We start from the raw sequence: 23574 nt of genomic DNA on the forward strand, positions 1-23574 counted from the left end.
ACATGCGTCCACACAGGTTTATATTGTGCTGGGACAGTTATAAGGCCATAAAGTGCCTTTGAAAAGGTCCTATTAGAACTCTTATCTTCATGCCATAAAGCTGAGTTTGACTATTGTTTTGTGAACTTATTCTCACTGCTCCCCCATGGTGTGAAGTTCATATAACGCCCCTCCCAAAATGTGAGTTAATCATTAGTCGTTTGTCATATATATACACTGATTTTTATCTGGCTTCCTCTCATAATACAGTACAGTAGAAGTGCTAATTATCTGCTAAAGGTGTCCCCTGCAGTGGTCTACCTGTGTTTCTGGTGCCTGAGCTGTCTCTGATACCTGGTTTCTCGTACCTGTGCTGTTGGACTGAGTGAATCATGGTGGCCGAGGTCTTGAAGTGCCTGTGGAAATATCGGAATTACCTCATCATTTTCCTCACCCCCCTGCTCATCCTGCCCCTACCACTCGCCATCAACACCCCGGTAACCGCCGTGCGTCTGTCCCAGTGTCTGTGTGTGTCTATTACTCTGACTTTGCTGATGGATCCCAGTGTCTGCGTGTGTATGGATGCATGTATATACGTTAATTACATCTGCATGTTTGTGTGGGTTATCTGTAATACCTTTAGGATTATGGGTGAATAGAGAGCTGATGTTTCCCCTGCTGAATAAAAAAGCTCAAGGTAGGTTTTGAAACAGAGCTTGTTGATCAGTTCCGACAATCTCCAAGCTCAACATGGTTTAGCTGGTTGACCAGTTCAGACCATTTTCCAGCTTCCAGCTAAATTTATGTTTTTAAACAGCAATACTGGTGGTCAGACAAGCTGCCAGCACTAACTGGTTGACGAGCTGATACCCAGCTGGACCAGCTTAACACCAGCTTGACCAGATACATTATCAAGCTGGCACCGCTCAATTTACAGCAGGGTCCCGTATTGCCTGTGTGCGTGGTGTGGTACTCCCTACAGCAGGCTAAGCTAAATGGTAAATGGTTGGCATTTATATAGCACCTTTATCCAAAGCACTGTACCATTGATGCTTCTCATTCATCCATTCAGACACACATTCACACACACATCAACGGTGATTGGCTGCCATGCAAGGCATCAACCAGCTTGTCAGCAGCATTTAGGGGTTAGGGGTTAGGTGTCTTGCTCAGAGACACTTCGACACAGCCCGGGTGGGGGATCGAACCACCAACCCTCCTACTGCCAGACGACTGCTCTTACTGCCTGAGCCATGTTGCCCCCATGGTGAGCTGGGCTGTGTGTTGCTCATGATTGAGCTGGGCTGTGCTCAGGGCTGGAACCAACACCCCACTGGTTCTAGTTCTCTGATGCAGAAACCGGGAGCTTCAGGCTCTGATACTGAATTCTGTTTGTCCATGTTTATCTGAGAGTGAGTGCATGTGACATGAGAGATAATGGTGAGATCTTCAGCTCTGTGAGACTCTGCAGAGGGATATGGATTAAAGCCACTCACAGCAGGAAGATAAAATATAATAATTACTTTCATACCACCAACAGAGAAATACTGTCTTCCATGGGTGCTGTTTTTTCTGCAAATATAATTGCGACCGTTGAATTGCAGTGAAATCTTAAAAGCTCATAAACAGAAACTTGTAATGTGTTTTGAGGAAAGACCCTTAAGGCCACATACTGTCTGAAGCAGCTACACATGCCATGAAGTCCACCTTTTCCATATTCATATCACAGTACTTTTAATGAGTCAAATCATTGAACACTTTCAATTTCTGTAATACACTAAATGGAACATTATTCCTTAATTCCTTCAGGATTCCTTTTTGATTCATCTAGTTTTTTCTAATTTTGTAATATAGTTAATACTAGTCTTTTTTTAAATTCATGAAATCATAGACAGGTGAAACAAGCTGGTCATAACTGTTTCAAGTATGGAAATGTAATCACTGGAATTAAACCATGTGCGGTAAATGAAGAGTTCAAAGGTAAACCAAATGGATGTTTCAAACATTGTTTCTGCAATGGGGAGGAGAAATATAAAGTTCTTTTGGCTAACTTAACTTATTTAAGAGATTTGCTGTAACAGAAATTAGCATACACTAATTAGCTCAATAGGAAATTACATTGCTTTATAATATATACGTCCCCAGGAACTGGACTGAGAATGGCTCTATTCAGTCAGTCAAAAAAAAAAAAAGATGCTGTATTTTAATTGGAGATTTTGTTTTATATAAACAATCCCGTTGAGTTTGTTTGGAACGCCTCTCTTACCTTATACCTGAGTTTTCTTTTTGTTCATTTTCCTTTTTTAGCTTTTATGATTAAATGTTTTACTCATTAACTTAAAAATAATCATTCATCTTTATGGCTTCTTTGGTGGAGCTGCGGTGATAATGTGTGTGTTACTTTAGGTAGGTCCAAAAGTGCTGTCCTGTGTTGCTCCGATATTTCAGTTTTCCAGGAGATCTTTTTGGTCAGGAAGTATGTCCATCCTTACACCCCTCTGCCCTCCCCCAGGACCCCTCAGCAATTCTGATTCAAGACTAACCATGTTAACTTCTAAATGGAGAGACGGTCTTTTATTATTTAGCAGCATATTGTGCCCTTTGTGTTTTTGGGGACAGTGATATGATGGCCTGTAGTGTAGTGGTTAAGGTAATGACTGGGACGAACAAGGTTGGTGGTTTGATCCCCGGTGTAGCTGCAATAAGATCCGCACAGCCGTTGGGCCCTTAAGCAAGGCCCTTAACCCTGCATTGCTCCAGGGGAGGATTGTCTCCTGCTTAATCAAATCAACTGTATGTGGCTCTGGATAAGAGTGTCTGCCAAATGCCATTAATGTAATGTAATGATACATTATAAACCGTTAAGGGCAGTGTATTCAACATACAGTACTGTGTTGTGTTGCTGCTCTGTTACATAAAATGCTGGTTTAAGGCCTCACACATCATAAAAGTAAACATTAGCCAATGTTGAATGGTGTTTCAGTATTTCAGTGTTTTCGACTGATTTGAAAGCGGCTTTGGAATCTTTATGTGTATTGCACAGAAACTGAAGGTTTATAGCATCCCTGTTGCCAAAAAAATGTGGCCCATTATTTACCACACGGAAAACCACTCCACTGAGTGTGTGTGTAAATACTCTCTCTGGGCCTCATTTATCAAACGTGAGCCAAACAAAATTGACCATAAATCCTTCGGGAACGCATCTACACAAATAATGTGGGATTTATCGGAGTCAGTTTTTAGTAGGATCTGAAAGGACTTCATGAGTGGTTCGTATTGTGTGCGGAAATGAAAGCACGCGGTTGTAAAGCTTGTTTTATGCTTTTACTCCATTCATTCATATTTTATCTTGAGTGGAAAAAATATTTTAATAATCCACTTCAATATAATTAGTATTCATATCATATAAAAAAACAGAATTGGATTCAACATTAAAATGGCTGATGTTTCATTCGTGTAATCCTGATGAAATAATGCTTAATTGGAGTTCATTGGAGTTGAAATTCCATAAAGCACGGAAACAATATTGTTATAAATAGGACGTACAAGTCATGGCTTAGACATTCGTTGCTATGGCTGACCTCTCTTTACATTTACATTTATTACTTTAATAGAACATTTGGCACATGGTACAACGCATCTTATCCATTTCTTTTGATGAGGTTCACGAGTCGGTTCTGACTGCCCCTTCTGAGCTAAATGGTAAATGGTTGGCATATATATAGCGCCTTTATTCAAAGCGCTGTAGAATTGATGCTTCTCATTCACACTTACTCTCACACTTACGACTGGCTGCCAACCAGCTCATCAGGAGCATTGTTGGTGTCTTGCTGAGGGACACCTCGTGGGATCAAACCGGCAACCCTCCGACTGTCAGAGGACTGCTCTTCCCGCCTGAGCCAATGTCAACCCCCAGTTAAAAGATTGTGCAACACACTTGAGCTCAGAAGATCCACACACTGTTCCTGTCCAATTCCACAATATGTTCAGGTGCTTTCCATCCTCTTCTTGGGGACTGGCACAGGACCACGAAAACATATCGCTGTCATCCCCCTTGGTAATTCCAGACAGTAACATTTGTCCTATTATTTTATGATTTTTCCTCCAGTTTGATATCAAACCATTTTTGTTTGACCTGGATGTGTGTGTGTGAGTGCGTATACACTATCACTGTCTGTGTGTGCCTGCATATATGTGTACTTTCATGGCATTTGGGAGACGCTCTTGTCCAGAGCGACGTACAGTTGATTAGACTAAGCAGGAGACAATCCTCTCCTGGAGCAATGCAGAGTTAAGGGCCTTGCTTAAGGGCCCAACGGCTATGCGGATCTTATTGCAGCTACACCGGGGATCAAACCACCGACCTTGCGGGTCCCAGTCATGTACCTTATCCACTACGCTACAGGCCACCCTCACTCTGTATGAACAGTTCAGTTCTGATCCCACATACATTTGCACGTGGATTTCCAAAAATATTGATAAATGAGGTGTGTGTGTCAGGGATGGGGACTGTAAGTCGCCCTTAAGTCGCCCATACACAGACTCCAGACTTGATTCGGACTTGTCCAAAAATGACTTGAAACTCGACTGGGACTCATCATTAATAAGGAGTCGTGGACAATAAGAGTCTGCCAAATGGCATCGTGAAAATTATGAAGTGCACAATATCACAGCCAAAGATTATTTTTTAATTATTTATATTATATATATTCCTTAGTTAAAATACACCCAACTTTGTTTTATGCGTCGCAGATGCAGATTAAGCCTAGTCCTAGACTAAATTTAATTGGAGATTATCCATACAAAACTGCATTTAGTCCAGGATTAAGATTAATCTGTGCTCATATAACTGGCCCCTATTCTGTTATCTTATCATCATCATCTTATATTACAGCCCATGGTAATGCTTATTTAAAAATTGTATTTATTTATATATCAATTACCTACCACACCAGACCTGAGGTTTTGCTGATCCTTTCTCTAGCCATCTTGAGAATGGCTTTGCCAAAACATTGGCTCAAGCATGGCAGATAAATGAAAAAAGAAATGAAATAACCACTATATTTTTGTGTGCCCCTGATACTACTTCTTCAGTTGTCACACACTTGATGTCATATACAACATATGTCTTCTACACTTCTGCTTTCTATATCTCAAATTAGCATATTGTGAATTGTGATGAATTTCTATAGCCATACTGCTGTTTAGGCTGCACCATTCTGGAGACTTGAGACTTGACTTGGACTTGCATTTGATGACTTGTGAACATCTTTGGTGTGTGTACACTCACTGTGTTTTTTATGTGTGTGTGTGTGTGTGTGTGTGTGTATACGTACACTCTCACTGTGTGTGTATGTGTCTGTGTGTGTTGCAGCAAGCAAAGTGTGGTTTTGTGATTATCCTGATGGCTCTGTACTGGTGCACAGAGTGTATCCCACTGGCGGTCACAGCCCTGCTGCCAGTCATCCTCTTCCCCATGATGGGCATCATGGAGTCAGGAGAGGTAAGGACACACCAGCCTACCCTCCCTTCTGCTAGCTGTCAATGCATACTACTCAAAGCATACTGCATACTATGAAATGCTCACACAGGCTGATCTGGTTCTCATTCATTCTCTGATCTCTCTCTCATATCGATATTAATATGCCATTTATAAAATTATGCCCAAGTAAAAATATATATACTTTAGTGTAATAAAATGACAAGTGTTTCAAGTGTACATCAAGTTCAAGCGTAAGTTGTTGTTGCTTAAAATGTGCTTTTTAAAAGTATATTGCTGATAATTCTGGATCCCACTGGATATTCTTTAAGTTATTAATTAATTAAAGCTGTGTCTCTCCAACTTCAAGTGTATTTGTAATGGAATGAAACACAATACACAAAGGTCCCAGGTTTGTGTGGGCCCTGTGGGTGATGTATTGGAGACCTGTACCCCCCTTCAGCCTGGCTCTATACCCCCGCCCCCCCCCCCCCCCCCACCCTTCAGTCTGGCTCTATTCCCCCCTGCCCCCCCCCCCCCTACCCTTCAGCCTGGCTCTAGAGCAGTGATCTCCAACCCTGGTCCTGGAGAGCTACAGGGTCTGTGGTTTTCCTTGTTACCCTGCACTTAACTCTGATTAACTGCTCTAATTGATTAATTAACTCACCTCACCTGGTTACCTGGGTCTCAAAGGGTGCTGATTTTAAGGTGAAAACAAAAACCAGCAGACCCAGTAGCCCTCCAGGACCAGAGTTGGAGACCCCTGCTCTAGAGTTTGCAAAAAATGGTGAAATAAACTAAAAAGAATCCAGTGAGCAGAAGTTCTACAGACAGAAACGCGTTGAGAGACATCAGAGGAGAAGGGCCAGACTGGTCAAAGCTGACAGGAAGGTGACATTAACGCAAATAACCACACATGACACACAATGCATCATAATTCTAAGTGGATAGGCTACAGCAGTAGAAGTCTAAAAATATGTCTAATACATACCTAATAAAGAGCTCACTTTATTCACATTTAGATTGTGATATTACTAGACTATAAACAGATTTTGATACTACCATCAAATAACCTTGAATGCTGTTTAAGGTATATTTTGAACACAGTAGTGATACATTTAAATTGCATTGAAGGCCTTTTTCCAATGCCTACAGTACAAATCACCCATTCAACTTAAATCTACACTCAATGAGCATTTTATTAGGTATTTATTGGACTTATGTTTTAGACTTCTACTGCTGTAGCCAATCCACTAAGAGTTATGATGCACTGTGTGTTCAGAGATGCTCTAATGAGTGTGTACTTGTGTATGAGTGTGTACCGAGTGTGTCCCTGTGTGTAAATGAGTACTGAGTGCGTACCTGTCCCTCCCCAGGTGTGTGTGCAGTACCTGAAGGACTCGAACATGCTGTTTATTGGGGGTCTGCTGGTGGCCATTGCAGTGGAGCACTGGAACCTGCACAAGCGCATCGCTCTGAGAGTGCTGCTCATCGTGGGAGTGAAACCTGCACTGTACGCACGGTGACCCCGCCCCCCCATGCAGGCGTAGCCTCTGACCCTTGACCCTTCACTCTTCATGGTTAGGGTGTAGGATATGACCCTTGACACTTCATGGTTAGGGTGTAGGATATGACCCTTGACGCTTCATGGTTAGGGTGTATGATATTGACTCTTCCATCTCCCCAGGCTAATGATGGGCTTCATGGTGAGGGTGTATGATATTGACCCTTCCATCTCCCCAGGCTAATGATGGGCTTCATGGTTAGGGTGTATGATATTGACTCTTCCATCTCCCCAGGCTAATGATGGGCTTCATGGTGAGGGTGTATGATATTGACTCTTCCATCTCCCCAGGCTAATGATGGGCTTCATGGTGAGGGTGTATGATATTGACTCTTCCATCTCCCCAGGCTAATGATGGGCTTCATGGTTAGGGTGTATGATAATGACCCTTCCATCTCCCCAGGCTAATGATGGGCTTCATGGTTAGGGTGTATGATATTGACCCTTCCATCTCCCCAGGTTAATGATGGGCTTCATGGGCACCACAGCCTTCCTCTCCATGTGGATCAGCAACACCGCCTCCACAGCCATGATGCTGCCCATCGCCCAGGCCGTGCTCAATCAGCTGAGCCGCACCGAGGAGGCCCAGGACCGGGAGCAGCAGGAGGCCGCCGGCGTCGATAACGAGGCCTTCCACATGAGCGACATGAAGGAGGGTCCCACCAAGGAGCCTGTGGGGGATGGTAAGCACCAGGGCCCGGGCTGCCATGTATGGCTTCACCTGACCAGGCTTCCCTTACGATGACATACAATAATGGACTAAACCTGTGGTTCGGCTAGCGTTTGTCTCGTGTACTAACCAGTGGACTAAACTGAACTTAGTCCTGGAGTATATACGCCCCTTTTTTAAAGCTCTTAATTAGGTGTATTTCAGGTTGAGAAAGATTACTTACCCTCTAACCCTGAAGCCACACATCCTGCAATAAAATTGTGTTGTATTACTTTGGCTTTCCACAATCAGTCGCTTGTGGGCATGTTCGTGTTCTTCATATCAGTTGCCGTTGCTTACTATTGGATGTAGAAAAAACCTTCAGTAACTCTGAACAATTCCTTTTGATTATCAATCAAGCAATTACATAACTGAATAACAAATATCAATGAATATAGCAATTGCGTGTAGCCTACTAGGCTATCCATTTTCTAATTATGCCAGTAATCAGGATAATTTGATTAATTAAAATCCCAAAGCTTTCTGAATTCTATCTCTCTTTGTATCTGATCATTCTCATTACAATATAGGCTTGCATAAAACAACACAGATGTGTTCAGTGGCAAAATAATTTTCCTTTCATTTTCAGTACGCAGGCTAAGAAAGAAACGTGCCCCCAAAAAAAACAGTTCTCTCTGAGGTTATGCTGTATATACACTTTCAGAAATAAAGTTATAAAGTGAAGGTACATTTTTGTTCTTCAAAGATGAAACTACCATGCAGAAAAGGTATAAATAAATTATGTATTGCTCACTAAAGGTACAGTTTTATGAACCTATAGGTTACTGCCACAGCATTACCTTTTCATGCCCTTTTGGTACCTTTATTTCTGAGAATGTAATGCTTTTCCTCTGCACTGTATAGAGAACCAAACCAGAAGCCATGAGAATATTTGGTGGCCTTTCAGCTCATCTTGACATGCCTTGTCATGTTGCCTGCTGTCGAGAGACTACATATCTACAGTAACACCATGCTGAACCTTTATTTAGCCCCCCCGGGGGGCTCCACTGTCACTGCATGACCTGGCAAGCTGTTATAACAGTGCTGTTGCCCCCCCCCCCAGAGTGACTCACTGTATGGAGTGAGTCACTGCACTCTCTCAGATTTCACCACTGACTAATATCCACCTATGCCCTCCATTGACCCCTCCAGAGCCTAGCCTTGCTCATTCCACATCTTCCTGGCAGATTATCGCCAATCCGGACCGAATCAGCGATAGCAGGAGAGACGGATACTGTGTGTTCTGTGTTCCCAGAACTTTCCTCGTAAAATTCCTGGGAGATGATAATCTCATTAATGATTGACAATCTGCAGACTTTTTTCAAGTGAAATGGACAGAGAGAGGATCGAGGGACAAAGAGAGAGAGGGTGAAAGTGTGAGGGAAAGAAGGAAGAGAAGGAAAGTACAAGGGACAGAGATTTATTGACTTGTAAAACCCTGTGTTATGACTTAATTATTTTGGGGCAGCATTTCTGTATATAACTTTCTCAAGGTCAAACACAGCCAGGAAACAGTACTTATTTTGCCTCATAAACCACTGCTGGGGCGGGGGGTCGGGGGTCCATCTAAAGCCAGGGAGAGAGAGATAAAAGAGAAAATACAGGTACATGCTTGTTTTATAGACTTCCAAAAAACATTTGATTCTATTTGGCACAGAAATCTTTCTACAAACTTATTGAAAGTGGTGTCGTGGTAATTTCCTTGAAATGTAGATTTCAACCGTCTCAACAACCATTATCTATAAAGACAATCACTGAATGATTTAAATTGAATGTTATAGATTGTATTTAGTGGGAAGTTGGGGAAAAAGAAATCCTGGCAGGGCCCCGACAACCCATACATTAACAGAGGCAACATTTCAGAAAACATCTGTTTGGTAGTTTTTCTTAAACAGATTAGTGACAATTTTAGCATTTTCATAAGACATTTTCACAACATTTTACAGCGTTCTACAGTTTCTCACCCAATTAGAACACATCCAACTTTTAAATGGACTACTGCCTTTTCCACAAAGCGGGTTATTATGTGCTATGGTTATTAAAATAGCTATTTTCGGAAATGAGGCGCAATTGAAAATGAACAGTGAAAAGTTAGCTTGTCTGTTTGCCAGTCACTCTATAATGTAAGACATGATGTAACTGCAAGCCACACGACACACAGACTTACTTACCCTCTTCAGGAAGGATAACGGCTCTGCTGACTAAGGAATGCAAATAGCAGTCATTTAGCCAAGGTATGAACACGTAACGTCAATGTTGGGATATAAAAATTATTAGTGAAAACTGAATTTGAAAAATGTATTGATATGATTTATATACATGATGTGGTCAAGCTAGCTAATGAAACGTCAACATTACCTGTCAGCACCCCCCTAACATTGTAGCTAACGTTAGCTAGCAAGCTATATAGTTAACTTGGCACTAGCTTGCTAGCAAATACAGCAACCCAAGAAAAATGTTTCATTATTTACAGAAAGAAAGTGTCCTCCGCACAAACTGGGACATTTAAAACAGGGAAGTGGGTTTATGTATTTATTTGTACATAAAACCAGCATTCTCTAAATAAACATGGCACCTTCCATTATTTCAGTAGCCTACATAGACATGCATGGATGAATTTATTCAGCCTACCATTTCCAAATTACATATTTATTACCAATAAATTTGTTACTGTGGGAAATAATTGTTTTCCAATGATCAGTGTTTACATTGAAAAACAATTATTTCCCACAGTAACAAATTCACATATGAAGTGCCATATAGGCTAGGCTACGTTTCAATAATCAACAGAACTGTTTCTGAAGAAGCGTATGTGATATGCAACAACAGCCAAGAACATAAACTGTTACAGTACATGGTGTTCAGATCGGACACATTGGGATTCTGGCATTACAGTAAATTGTGATGTTTAATTAAATGTTATAGATTTTTACTTTGATCCAATGTTGGTGATTACATATTAATTTCTGTCTCGAGGCAAACCACAATGTCAGGTTTGTGTTGCAAACCTACTTTATCCTACTATGCAACTTGTGCTTGAAACTTGGACTGACCAAGTGACCAAGACCTATGTGCGGGATCGCCAAAAAATAACAATTATGACAGGGCTATTTCTTCAACACAGGATGTCGACTGATGACAGCGAAGCCGAAAAAGCTTGTCCCAATTTCATTCACTCCCCCTCGTTCACTTCTTAATTCCACTCTTTAGCTCCATATTCTTCCGCTGGAGTGGAGGAGTGGTACTGGACAAGTGGAGTGCAAGATAATGGGACACAGCCACAGACGTGCTGCCCCAGAAATGTTGTCATGACAGGTTACTCCAAGATAGCAGTTAGTTCAGCTCACATTAGCTATTGATAGCTTTCTTCTAGCCTGTTAGTTACTAGTAGTTACTAGGAGCTAGCGATACAACTGTACAAAGCTAGTCAACTTAAATAAATGTGTTGCCCCAACTAACGTAATATACTCTTGAATTCCGGAATTTGTGGACAAGGCAGAGCAGCTAGCTAGCTAATTATGTTAGCTAGCTATGCAACAAGGTGGACCAGCTAGCCCAAGCTACCGTATAGGCTTAGCTAAAATCTTTGCTAATAGTGATGATTCTAATTAGCTAGCTAAATTTCCAACTGCTAGTTTACCTACCTAGCTTGCTAGCTATCTATACTTCAGGCTTAATTTGCCCTGCTGGTCTAGGATCTGATTTTCCAAAATGACTAAGTACCATTATGACTGACCCTGGATTAATGGATGTAAGGGTAATTTTCTTAATTGATCCTTAATTGACAATGTGTGTTAACATGAAGACAATCACATGGTTAAAAATAACCTTTTATTTTTACCTTTTTACTATTCACACTTTTCACACTTTTCCAGAAGGGGGGCTTTACCAAAACAAAAAGACATGAAGCTGTCCACTAACATTTATCACTATTTTGTCTTCTGAATACCCCTTGTTGACCTTGCTGTAAGACCGGAATGTGCTAGCTACCCCCTTCCAGGAGAAGCAGAGACATTAAGGTCAAAGGCTTTCTTGTCTGCTGGGAGAGAGACAGAGAAAGACACCAAGTAAGCACTTAATTCAGAAAGTGGTCTAATAGTAGTAAGGATTAAAAATTAAAGGTTATTTTTAACCATGTGATTGTCTTCATGTTGACACACGTTGTCAATTAAGGATCAACTAAGATAATTACCTTTACATGGGTAACATAGTTTACACCACATAAAGCAGCATCTCTGGTTAGTCTGTAGATATAATAGCCATCTCTATCGGTGTTTCTTGTTGGGTAATTTAGATATTACTAACTCCATGCTTAATATCTAATTGTGTTAGCTAGCTAGCTATGTAACATTAAATAGGACAGTTTAGCTACGATGGCAACTTCTATGTTATTAAGTCCTATAAGTCCTATAAGTCCTATAAAACATAAACATTAAACCAATGACAGTAGTGGGCTAGTTGTCAGCGCAAAGCTTATAGAACACCATTGCCTTAATGCAGGGGTCAGCAACCTTTTATAATCAAAAGAGCCATTTTTGGCCAAAAATATCTGTCTGGAGTTATAAAACATATTTGAGCCTTATAATGAAGGTAACACAGCTGAATAAGTCTAAATTAGCCCATCAACATTACTAATAGGTGTAAATGAACATTCATTAAAATGTTTTAACCCATGTGACATGTTTCACCTATGGTCACAAGCTTTGGGTAGTGACCGAAAGAACGAGATCGCGGAAACAAGCGGCCGAAATGAGCTTCCTCCGTCGGGTGGCTGGGCGTCGAAAGGAGCCAATTGAGGTGGTTTGGGCATCTGACCAGGATGCCTCCCAGGCACCTCCCTTTGGAGGTTTTCTGGGCTCGTCCAACTGGGTGGAGACCCCGAGGCATAAGATCATATTTTTCTCTCCAAATCCTTTCTTTCACCGGGCAATGTTGCTACAACAAGCTGGAAAGAAAATACTTAATATGGTCACGCAACTGAAGAGAACCACAGCACATTTGTCTATCTCATCCAGGAGCTACATCATCCAGTATCTATGCAGATTCTGCACAGATTCTTATATTTTATGTTATCTTTCTTTTCCCAATAACAAACTTTTTCAATTGTTGTATCTTACCGTCTGTGTGTTGCAGCTAACGTTATGCCATTGAATGTTTGAATACAGCTGATGACTACACCATGGCAGCAATAGGCTACATTTTCAGGGCTGCATTGGGAGTGGGGACACGGCAGTACGCAGTCGGCCACGCCGAGGGGGCAGCCCCAGTTTCACGGGCCACATCAGGTCCCGGTGTGCAGGCTTGAGCCGGTCCACTGACACATGGTCCGGCTTGCCTCCGATGTCCAGGACTAAAGCCTTGTCACCTCGCTCCAGGAAGGGCCCGTCGTACTCCGGTGTGCGTCATGCCTGATGAAAACGAACTCTGCCATGTGAAGGTTGTCTTGAACCTGGAACTGGGGCAGGCCGTGGTGTGAAGTGGGCACCGCTGGCACGTCGACTGGTTGCAGACCGGCCCCCGGAGCGGCTGGCCATTAACCAACTCTGTAGAGGACGACTGAAGATCTTCTTTTGGGGCCGTCTGGAGCCCTGACATCACCCAGGGCAGCCGATCGCACCAGCCTTCAGCGCTGCCTTCATGGAGTGGTAGAAACACTCGCACAGACCGTTGGCCTTTGTATAAAGGTGCTATATAAATGCCAGCCATTTACCATTGTGCAGGGCTGTGGGAAATCTACCACAGCAGGCAATTTAGCTGGAAGAGGAATCGCCCCGTCCCTGGAGATGTGGTGCCCGAGGAAAGCGAGAGATGACAACCCAAACTGGCACTTTGCTGGGTTTAAGATGAAGCCATGTTGGCTGAGGTGCTCAAAGAATACCCGCAGGTGGGACAGGTGTTCTGCTCTAGACATGCTGCCTTGTCGTCTATATAAAAGTAAAGGAATGTCCCTCAGTCCATCAGGCATTGGAAAGCCTGGGCAGTGCTCTTAAGCCCAAAAGGCATGCGTAAAAATTCTAAAAGTCCAAAAGGGGTGATGACCACCGTCTTGTGGATTTCCTTGTGGCGTACAAGTACCTGGTGATATCCTCGCTTGCCAGTCAGGCTGAAAAGTCCTGTATGTGAGTAACCAGGTAACAGTCGGGGGGTGGTGGCACCGTTCAGGCGACGGTAGTCCCCGCACAGGCGGTACCCACCACCGGACTTGAGCACCATGTGTAGGGGAGAGGCCCACAGACTGCTGGAGCGGCAAACTAGTCCTAGCCTCTCCATGTTGTCGAACTCTGCCTTTGCGAAGGCAAGCTTTCCTGGATCAAGGCGACTGACGCGGGCGTGGGCCGGTGGGCCTGTCCTGGGTATGTCATGTGATGTTTGGTGTCAACGGGAGAGAAAGTGGGCTTGGTGAGGTTGGGGAATTCACCCAGCAGACGAGCAAACTCACAACAGTGAGCACGTTAGAAAGTGCGGTCGTGGGGAGGTCACTGAGCATGCAGGGAAATGATTCAAAGTCCATGGCATTTCCGTCTACCAGCAGGCCATTGGCGCACTGGAAATCTGCTCCGAGCAGCAGTTTAGCTACCCATGCCACCATGAAGCACCTGCCCCTGGAAACACAACGTTGTGTGTCGCTCTCCAAAAGTCTGAATAGTACTGCTGTTGGCAGTCTCGAGGACCCTTGTTTCTCGTGCGTATGTCGACAGGCAACGCAGGCAGGACGCTCACAGGAACTTCCTTCCAGAAATGGCGTCAGTGTTGAAGAGGAAGCTGTTTGACCCGTCAGCGCTGATTTCAGTCACGGATTATTGCCCCCCAACTGCATTTGCTGGCTCCACTGGGCCGGTGAACACGTGTGGCCGAGTGAAATGTGTTCTGCCCGAGCCAGTTCCCGGTAATCTGTGATGGGCGTATTAGCTAGGGCTGACCTAACATGTTCTGGCAGCTGAAGAATAGCTACAGGGCTTATGGTTGCCCAAAAGTTCCAGCATATAGTCCATCAGTTCGGATGGCTTTGCCTCACCGTGACCCGAAAGAGCAAGGAGCTGTTTGGCACGCTCCGACTCTGTCAGTCCGTAAGTGTCTAAGAGGCGAGCCTTTAAAGCACTGTATTTATCGTCAGTCAGAGGATCTTCGAGCGGACTCACGATTCTGGCAGCTGTAGACCCGCTGAGAGCAGAGACAGCATAATAGTATTTTGTCTTGTTTGCTGTGATCTGCCGCAAAGCAAACTGTGCTTGTGCTCGGATGAACCACGTCACCGCCTGTTGTTCTCCAGCAGTTTGAGTGCAATGAATAATTAGAATATTCAATTGGCTTATTAAAATAGTTTTGCCACTCATAATAAAATCTAAATTAATGAAATAATAAACGCACAAAGCACGCTTTACAACCGTGTGCTTTCATTTCTGCACACAGTATGAACAGCTGAGACTGCTTGTGAAGTTCGTTCAGGTCCTACGAAAAAAGAATTTAGGGGGATTTTCATTCGGCTCACGTTTGATAAATGAGGCCCTATATGTTTATATATACTGTATGTATGTATGGTGCATATATACAGACACACATACACAATAAACTGCACAAGTATTTTGACAGTGAACATTTTTTTTGTTGTTTTCACTGTGTACTCTAGCACTTCAGAAATGACTCAATGACTATGTGGTTAAGGTGTAGATGGTCAGCATTACCCCGACCATCTGCCTGTGTCTGATCACCCTTCTGCACTCCGCCTTACTGATTGTTTCTTCTGGGTTTTGACCACGACTCAGTCCTGCCCTACTATACCAAGCCTTTGCAGATTGCTTACTTCATTGTCTGACCCTTGATTTGATTCTCGCACTCGCTTTGTGTTTTGTCTGCTATTAAAATCTCCCGTGGGGAGTTTTACCTTTTCTCTGGTCCGTGTCTACATTGGGTCCACTCGCCGAAGCCTGGGGGTGCCAAACTTGGGGGCGTCACAGCAACTTGTGATCAACTCTGCGTTGAAGCACCCAAGCATTGAAAAAAGCTATTAGGGCTGCAAGATGTCTTGTGGAACATGCAACATGTCACACGGAGGGGAAGAGGGTACCTGTATTTGAAACCAGGGCAGTGGAGCCTGCTGGAAGAGCTTTCCACAGCCCTTAAGGCTTTTGAATGTGCCACTGTCTTCATGAGTGGGGAGAAATACATAAGAAACTAATGACCGGGACACTACGGAGGTAACAAAAAACACGGAAACACTAACAACACAGACAGAAAACACACAGCAGAAAGACAAAACCTAACAGACACAGCACCAAACACGCTGATCCTCTCCACTGCCCTGGATCCGAGCTTCAAAAGAAGTTTCTAAAACCTCACAAAGTCCTGAATGTGCAAACGCTGGCACTTGGCATGAGAAGGGAGATGGATAAGCAGCAGCATGGCCGTCTCTGTGACCAAACCAGTGCCACCTCCACCATTACTACAGCTGCTGAACCTACAACTCCTGTCTCTTTACTAGACTCACTCCTCGATTCTGAAGCCAGCAGTGAAGAACAAAATAGGGAGCGGGAAGCTGAGGGTCTGAACAGCCAAGTGAGGAATGAAGTCCTCACATACTTTGCAGAGAAGGAAGAAATTCCATTACATTGGTGGAAGGCTAACAAGGATAGATATCCCACCTTAGTCAGGTTGGAAAGTCTTACGTATGCATACCTGCCACCTCAATACCATCCACCACCTCTGCAGCAGGCAACATAGCGGGCTAGCCTTAGCCAGGAGCGTGTGGACATGCTAAAAATGTTTCATTGTAATGCAAAGTTCCTGTTGAAAGAGAAAGAGAGAGAGTGTGTGTGTGTGTGTGTGTGTGTGTGTGTGTGTGTGTGTGTGTGAGTGTGTGAGAAAGTGTTACTACAGTAACAATCTACCTCCGTAGATTCTTTATTATTTGTACTAATTCATTATTATTTTAATAACTGAGGTCCGTTCACGCAATGTAAAAAAATGTGTGCACTTTATTAATGAAAAAAACGAACATATATCTTTTGCACATGTTGTATAGCATACATTTATTTGTGTTAATATTGTACACTTTTTTTAATAAAATGGTGGAAATAAAATGTGTCTTTTGAGGTTTTATCCGCTTCATCGATTAATGGAAGAAATTATCGACAGATTAATCTATTATCAAAACAGTCGTTAGTTGCAGCCCTAGATTGATGGGTGTGTTTTGTGTGTGTGGTTGATGTGTTGTGTGTTTTGTGTGTGTGGTTGATGTGTTGTGTGTGTTGTGTGTGTGGTTGATGTGTGGTATTTTCTCTTGCAGAGGAATGGGGCAGTGCAGCGATAGAGGAGTTGTGTGCGTGTGGTTGATGTGTTGTGTGTGTTGTGTGTGTGGTTGATGTGTTGTGTGTGTGGTTGATGTTGTGCGTGTGGTTGATGTGCTGTGTGCATGTGGTTGATGTGTGGTGTTTTGTGTGTGTGGTTGATGTGTTGTGTGTGTTTTGTCTTGCAGAGGAGTGGGGCAGTGCAGCGATAGAGGAGTTGTGTGTGTATGGTTGATGTTGTGTGTGTTTTGTCTTGCAGAGGAATGGGGCAGTGCAGCGATAGAGGAGTTGTGTGCATGTGGTTGATGTTGTCTGTGTGTTGTCTTGCAGAAGAGTGGGGCAGTGCAGCGATAGAGGAGTTGTGCGTGTGGTTGATGTGTTGTGTGTGTGGTTGATGTTGTGCATGTGGTTGATGTGCTGTGTGCATGTGGTTGATGTGTGGTGTTTTGTGTGTGTGTTTTGTCTTGCAGAGGAGTGGGGCAGTACAGAAATAGAGGAGTTGTGTGTGTATGGTTGATGTTGTGTGTGTTTTGTCTTGCAGAGGAGTGGGGCAGTGCAGCGATAGAGGAGTTGTGCGTGTGGTTGAAGTTGTGTGTGTGGTTGATGTTGTGCATGTGGTTGATGTTGTGTGTGTGTTGTCTTGCAGAGGACTGGGGCAGTGCAGCGATAGAGGAGTTGTGCGTGTGGTTGATGTTGTGTGTGTGGTTGATGTTGTGCATGTGGTTGATGTTGTGTGTGTGTTGTCTTGCAGAGGAATGGGGCAGTGCAGCGATAGAGGAGTTGTGCGTGTGGTTGATGTTGTGTGTGTGGTTGATGTTGTGCATGTGGTTGATGTTGTGTGTGTGTTGTCTTGCAGAGGAATGGGGCAGTGCAACGATGGAGGAGCGGAGGCTGAGGCGGGAGCAGAAGTACCTGAAGCTGACGAAGGGGATGAGTCTGAGCGTGTGCTACGCTGCCAGCATCGGGGGCACTGCCACCCTCACGGGCACCACCCCCAACCTCATCCTGAAGGGCCAGGTGGATGAGTGAGTGCTGCCCCTGCACCCCCCACCCCTCCCTCGCTCAAACCACCAGTCTGGTTTCAGATCGAGACACAGCACTGAAACTGCGCTTGTCAGAGTGAATGATCTCCTGACTGCTGATTCTGGATCCCCAGTGTTCCTGTCCTGTTAGATCTCTGTTGTGACCAACAAAACTACTATACTGGCCTTGACTGCACTGTCCTTATACGGTTTTAGTTGTACCCTACAGAATCCAGCATGTTTCCATAGGCGATGCAGGATCTGACTTCACTTCTGTCAAATGTGCTCAGTGCTGGGCCCCCAAATTTATATGCTCCCCTTCCATCACTTGATCGATAGAGCGACAATTTACCACGGTTGAAGAACTAACAAATATTGGATAAGTAATTGACAGTGGTAAACGCAAATATACATCCTCTAAAGTTGTTACTTACTTAGTCAGTGATGCACACCAACACAAAGAAGGAAAATTAACATAAATACACCAGGCTAGCAGGAAAGAACTCGACTGCTATCAACAGCTCCGGAAACAAACTGACATTAGTCTCTAGTGCACATGCTCAGTAGGCAGAGCCTACGCGAGAGCGAGAGTACTGTAATACTTAGCAGTCCCACTAGACGGAGTTTTCCACAGGCTGGACAAGTCCAGATAAGGGAAAGTATCGCAAGCAGTTTGTGAGGGGCAGGGTGATGCAATTGGGCTTCCTGCAAGGTCAGTCCAGAGGCTGCAAGTTTTCCAGAAGAACCAGAACCAGGCACATGACCCCAGTCCTGGCTGCACTCCACTGGCTTCCAGTCGGCTTCAGGATTGACTTCAAGATAGTCTTGCTAGTTTTTAAGGCATTGCGTGGTGAAGCCCCCTCCTACTTCTCTGAACTCCTGTCCCCCAACAGGTCCAACTCTGTTCTGTGGGTGATCTCTGTGTGATGAAAAGTGGTATATAAATAAAATGTTTTATTACTATTATTAAAACCCCACACACAGACTTTCCTGGGAATTATAGCACCTCTCAACCCCCCCTCTTTCTCTCTCTCTCCGCAGGCTATTTCCAAAAAATGGCGGTATAATAAACTTTGCCAGCTGGTTTGGGTTCTCTTTCCCAAATATGCTGCTGATGTTGGTCCTCTCTTGGTTCTGGCTGCAGTTCATGTTTCTGGGACTGAAGTAAGAAACTATGGAGAATAATATACAGTTTATGTTCATGAAAGGATGGAGAATGTTCTTTTTTAATGTCGAGCATATACATATTCAGTTTAAACTTGAATAATAACCTGTTATGAAGTGAGAGCAGCAGTTTGGGACAACCAAAAAAAATGACATCATGGGTAAATGTCAGAGAAATTAATCTGTCAAGACTGATTATAATATCCATAACAATATCCTACCTTGCTGGAAAAAAAACCAGCTCAAGCTGGTATTTCAAGCTGGTCATAGTTGGATTTGGTCTTTTCTGTTGTAAAATTAGCTGAGATGAGCACTACTAACTGAACGACTGATTGATGAACGGGCTACATTGACCCCTTGTGGAGGATTGAAGTAAATTAGAAATAAAAACCCAGTTATTTCAAAACACACAACGAGAGATTGTGTCTCTGTTATGGGATGAGTTTGACAAGATGCTATGTGGGCTGTTTCTCTGCAGCTTTAAGAAGACATTTGGCTGCGGCTCCAAGAACAAAGCGGACAAGGAGGCCTACCAGGTGATGAAGAATGAGTACAAAAGCCTGGGCACCATCAGCTTTGCTGAAGGTTCCGTCCTCGTCATCTTCGTCCTGCTGGTGGTCCTGTGGTTCACCCGGGAGCCAGGATTCATGCCCGGCTGGGCCACCGTACTTTTCAACCAGGATCAAACGTGAGTCCATGACACCCCCGCTAACAGCAGGCCCTGCCCAGCCTGCCTCTCTGTTCCTCTGAGCTTGTGTGTCTGAGCAGGTGAGCAGGTGCTAACGCGTGCTGTGTCCGGCAGGTTTGTGACTGACGGCACGGTGGCCATCTTCATGTCCACTCTGTTCTTCCTGTTTCCTGCACGGTTGCCGAGCTGTTCCCGAGGCAACGGGCAGGGTAAGTGCCGGAGCGCATTCCTGTAGCTCTGCCTGCACCTGTAGCACTGCTTGGACCTGTAGCTCTACATAAACCTTCTGGAGGAGAATTTTGTGGTCAGATGAAACAAACATTGAGTTATTTGTCCACAATGACCAGAAATGCGTTTGCAGGAGAAAAGGTGAGGCATTCAATCCTAAGAACACTGTACCACTGGTGGGGGAAGCATCATGCTCTGGGGCTGTTTTGCTGCTAGTGGAAGAAAGTGGGTGGTATAATGAAGAAGGAGCGTTACCTCAGAATTCTTCAGGACAACCTCAAACCATCAGCTATAAAGTTCAATCTTGGAAGAAATTATTTAACTTTCCAATAGATCAATGACCCTAAACACACATCAAAAGCGGTTTTGGGCTGCCCTGAAAAGACGAGTCCATGCAAGAAAACAAACATATTTGGATGAGCTCTACCAATTCTAATTCTACCAGATTCTGGTCAAAGATCCAAACAGAATCCTGCCAGAAGCTTGGAGACGGCTACCAAAATTGGCTGATGAAAAGGGCTAAGGGACATGCAACCAAATATTAGCTGTGCTGCATGTATATTTTTGATCCGTCAGATTGTGTTTTATTTTCAGAAGACAATATATTTGTTACAGAATACAAACTTTTGAATGTTTTTTGTGAAAAAGGAAGTGCGTTTTCCAGGCATTCTAGAAAAAAAGATCTGCAAAAAAGAGCTTAAATCTTAATATTTACATAATATACATGTCCCCTATAAGTATGTCAACTTTTGGCCTCAACTATATGTACAGCATGTACAACCCAAAATGAGTCCTTGTTGAAATGACTAAATTAAAGGGGAGAAAAGGCCATACCCTGGTCTTGTGACCCTGGTACCGTATTTTAGGTCCTGATTATGCCCCTGCTGAAAGCCTGTATCTCCATGAAGCCACAAGGATAACAGACCGTACCATTTAGAAAATAGCAATATCAGTTGCTTTGCAATTCCACAATTCTGAAATAAGATAAAATGTTTGCCGTGTTAGACTACATGTGAGTGTACTTTTATCTGTGAATGTTATGTTTATATATTATCCAGTTGTCATAAAGCTATTGATAGCTTTACGCTACATGATATGCAAGCTGCATTGATTGTGTAGACTGTGTGGAGACAGGTTTTGGCCTGTTCATCAAATTGTTCCCCTCCTTGCAGAGAATTGGAAGGCGCCACCTACGCTGCTGAACTGGGACGTGGTCCATGAGAAGATGCCCTGGAACATCATTCTCCTGCTGGGGGGTGGCTTTGCCCTGGCACGGGGCAGTGAGGTACGGACCACTCCTGGGCCACACCCAGAACCATGGCTAGATGCACCCCACATGACCAGAGACACTCCCAGAAACAGGCACAGGGCTTCTGCGCCATGCAGCTGTGTATACCTTGCTGCACATGAACCCCCCTGGTGAGAGTGCAGTCATGGCTCTGTAAGGGCAGCTGGTGGGGCACCCAGTAAAGGCTCCACACTGTGCTGCATCATCCGCATGACAGTACAGCAGATAACCCTTTGGCCCTGCACATTACACAACCTTGGGTGGTTACCCTGCACTTGGCATATTTTAGACGTCAGGGCTCTCTCTGTGGTTGGGGAACAGTCATTGCAGGTTGGGTGTCATTGTTGTGATGTTGTGGTTGGGTGTCACTGTTGTGATGTTGTGGTTGGGTGTCATTGTTGTGATGTTGTGTTTTTGTTTAGACATCAGGGCTCTCTCTGTGGTTGGGGAATAGTCACTGCAGTAATATAAACAATATTCTAATCTAAATATAAGACTAAGTTACTTCTTAAAACTTACTTATTGGGGTTATTTTTGCAGCGCACACACACACACTGTAATTGTGAAGATGTTGTGTTTGTGTTTAGATGTCAGGGCTCTCCCTGTGGTTGGGGAACAGTCATTGCAGTAATGTTGTGTTTGTGTTTAGACGTCAGGGCTCTCTCAGTGGTTGGGGGACAGCCTGTCTCCGCTGAAAGAGATCCCTCCTTTTGCCATCTCTCTGCTGCTCTGCATGCTGGTGGGAACCTTCACAGAGTGCTCCAGTAACACAGCCACCACCACACTATTCCTACCCATCCTCGCGTCTATGGTGAGTCTTCCCACACTGGCACCACCACACTATTCCTGCCCATCCTCGCGTCTATGGTGAGTCCTCTCACACAGACACTGCTACACTATTCCTTCCCATCCTCGCGTCTATGGTGAGTCCTCCCACACTGACACCACCACACTATTCCTTCCCATCCTTGCGTCTATGGTGAGTCCTCCCACACAGACACATTGCCAAAAAAGGCTGTCGTAAAACAAGCATTTTTAATCTTGTAGTAAGACTTAATATTTTCTACTTGAGAGAAAAAAAGGTATTATCTTGTTTTAAGTTACTGTTTGCTTGACAAGTGAAATGTTCGCTTGCAACATTTTGGGCGGCCTGTAGCGTAGTGGTTAAGGTACATGACTAGGACACCCAAGGTCAGTGATTCGATCCCCGCTATAGCCACAATAAGATCCGCACAGCCATTGGGCCCTTGAGCAAGGCCCTTAACCCTGCATTGCTCCAGGGGAGGATTGTCTCCTGCTTAGTCTAGAATCAACTGTATGTCATTCTGGATAAGAGCCAAATGCCAATAATGCCATTTCACCCCTTTGGCAAATCCTGAAATGAGTCAAGATTTTAATCTAAATATAAGACTAAGGCACATGTTAAGACTTATTTTCTGGGTTATTTTTGCAGTGTGCGCACCCACACGCACACATACACTCACACACACATACACACACACGCACACACACACTCACACCCACACACACTCACACACTCACACACACACACGCACACTCACTCACTCACACACTCACTCACACACGCACGCACGCACGCACACACACACACACACTCACTCACACACTCACTCACACACACACGCACACACTGACTCGCACACGTCTGCAGGTGCGCTGTAGTCCCTGCCTAACCCCCCTCCCTGCCCCCCCTCAGGCCACTGCTATAGAGCTGCACCCGCTCTACGTCATGCTGCCCTGCACCATCTGCGCCTCGCTGGCCTTCATGCTCCCCGTGGCCACGCCGCCCAACGCCATCGCCTTCTCCTACGGCAACCTGAAGGTCATGGACATGGTGGGTCCTCCTGCACCCCCTGCTGGCCGCACGGTGACACTGCAGGCCCCCAAAAACCTCTTTTCTCTGACCTGTCTCCTCTCTCCCTTAGGCCAAGGCGGGCCTGATGCTGAACGTCATCGGAGTTCTGTCCATCAACTTCGCCATCAACACCTGGGGAATGGCCATGTTCGAACTGAACAGCTTCCCTCCGTGGGCTAACGTCACACACACAAAACCCTGAGAGAGAGAGAGAGAGAGAGAGAGAGAGAAGGATGGGGTCAGATGGAGGGAGGGAGGGAGGATGAGAGAATTTAAAGGCTCATTCCAATCGC

The 23574-nt window shown here is 44.4% G+C and overlaps 1 protein-coding gene across 1 annotated transcript; it reads left to right on the plus strand.

Moving 5' to 3' along the window:
• The first annotated feature begins 292 nt into the window (after positions 1–292).
• On the plus strand, positions 293–23498 carry LOC133107900 (solute carrier family 13 member 2-like). The gene is made up of 12 exons (XM_061217189.1): positions 293–476; positions 5354–5482; positions 6835–6971; positions 7482–7705; positions 17872–18040; positions 19079–19201; positions 19680–19889; positions 20004–20098; positions 21290–21402; positions 22055–22216; positions 23123–23260; positions 23352–23498. The coding sequence occupies exons 1-12, from the start codon at positions 372–374 to the stop codon at positions 23481–23483; spliced, it is 1737 nt and encodes a 578-aa protein (XP_061073173.1). The 5' UTR covers positions 293–371; the 3' UTR covers positions 23484–23498.
• The last annotated feature ends 76 nt before the right edge of the window (positions 23499–23574 follow it).

This window comes from Conger conger, chromosome 13 (assembly GCF_963514075.1).
Source record: "Conger conger chromosome 13, fConCon1.1, whole genome shotgun sequence".
In the NCBI taxonomy this organism is placed as follows: Eukaryota; Metazoa; Chordata; class Actinopteri; order Anguilliformes; family Congridae; genus Conger; species Conger conger.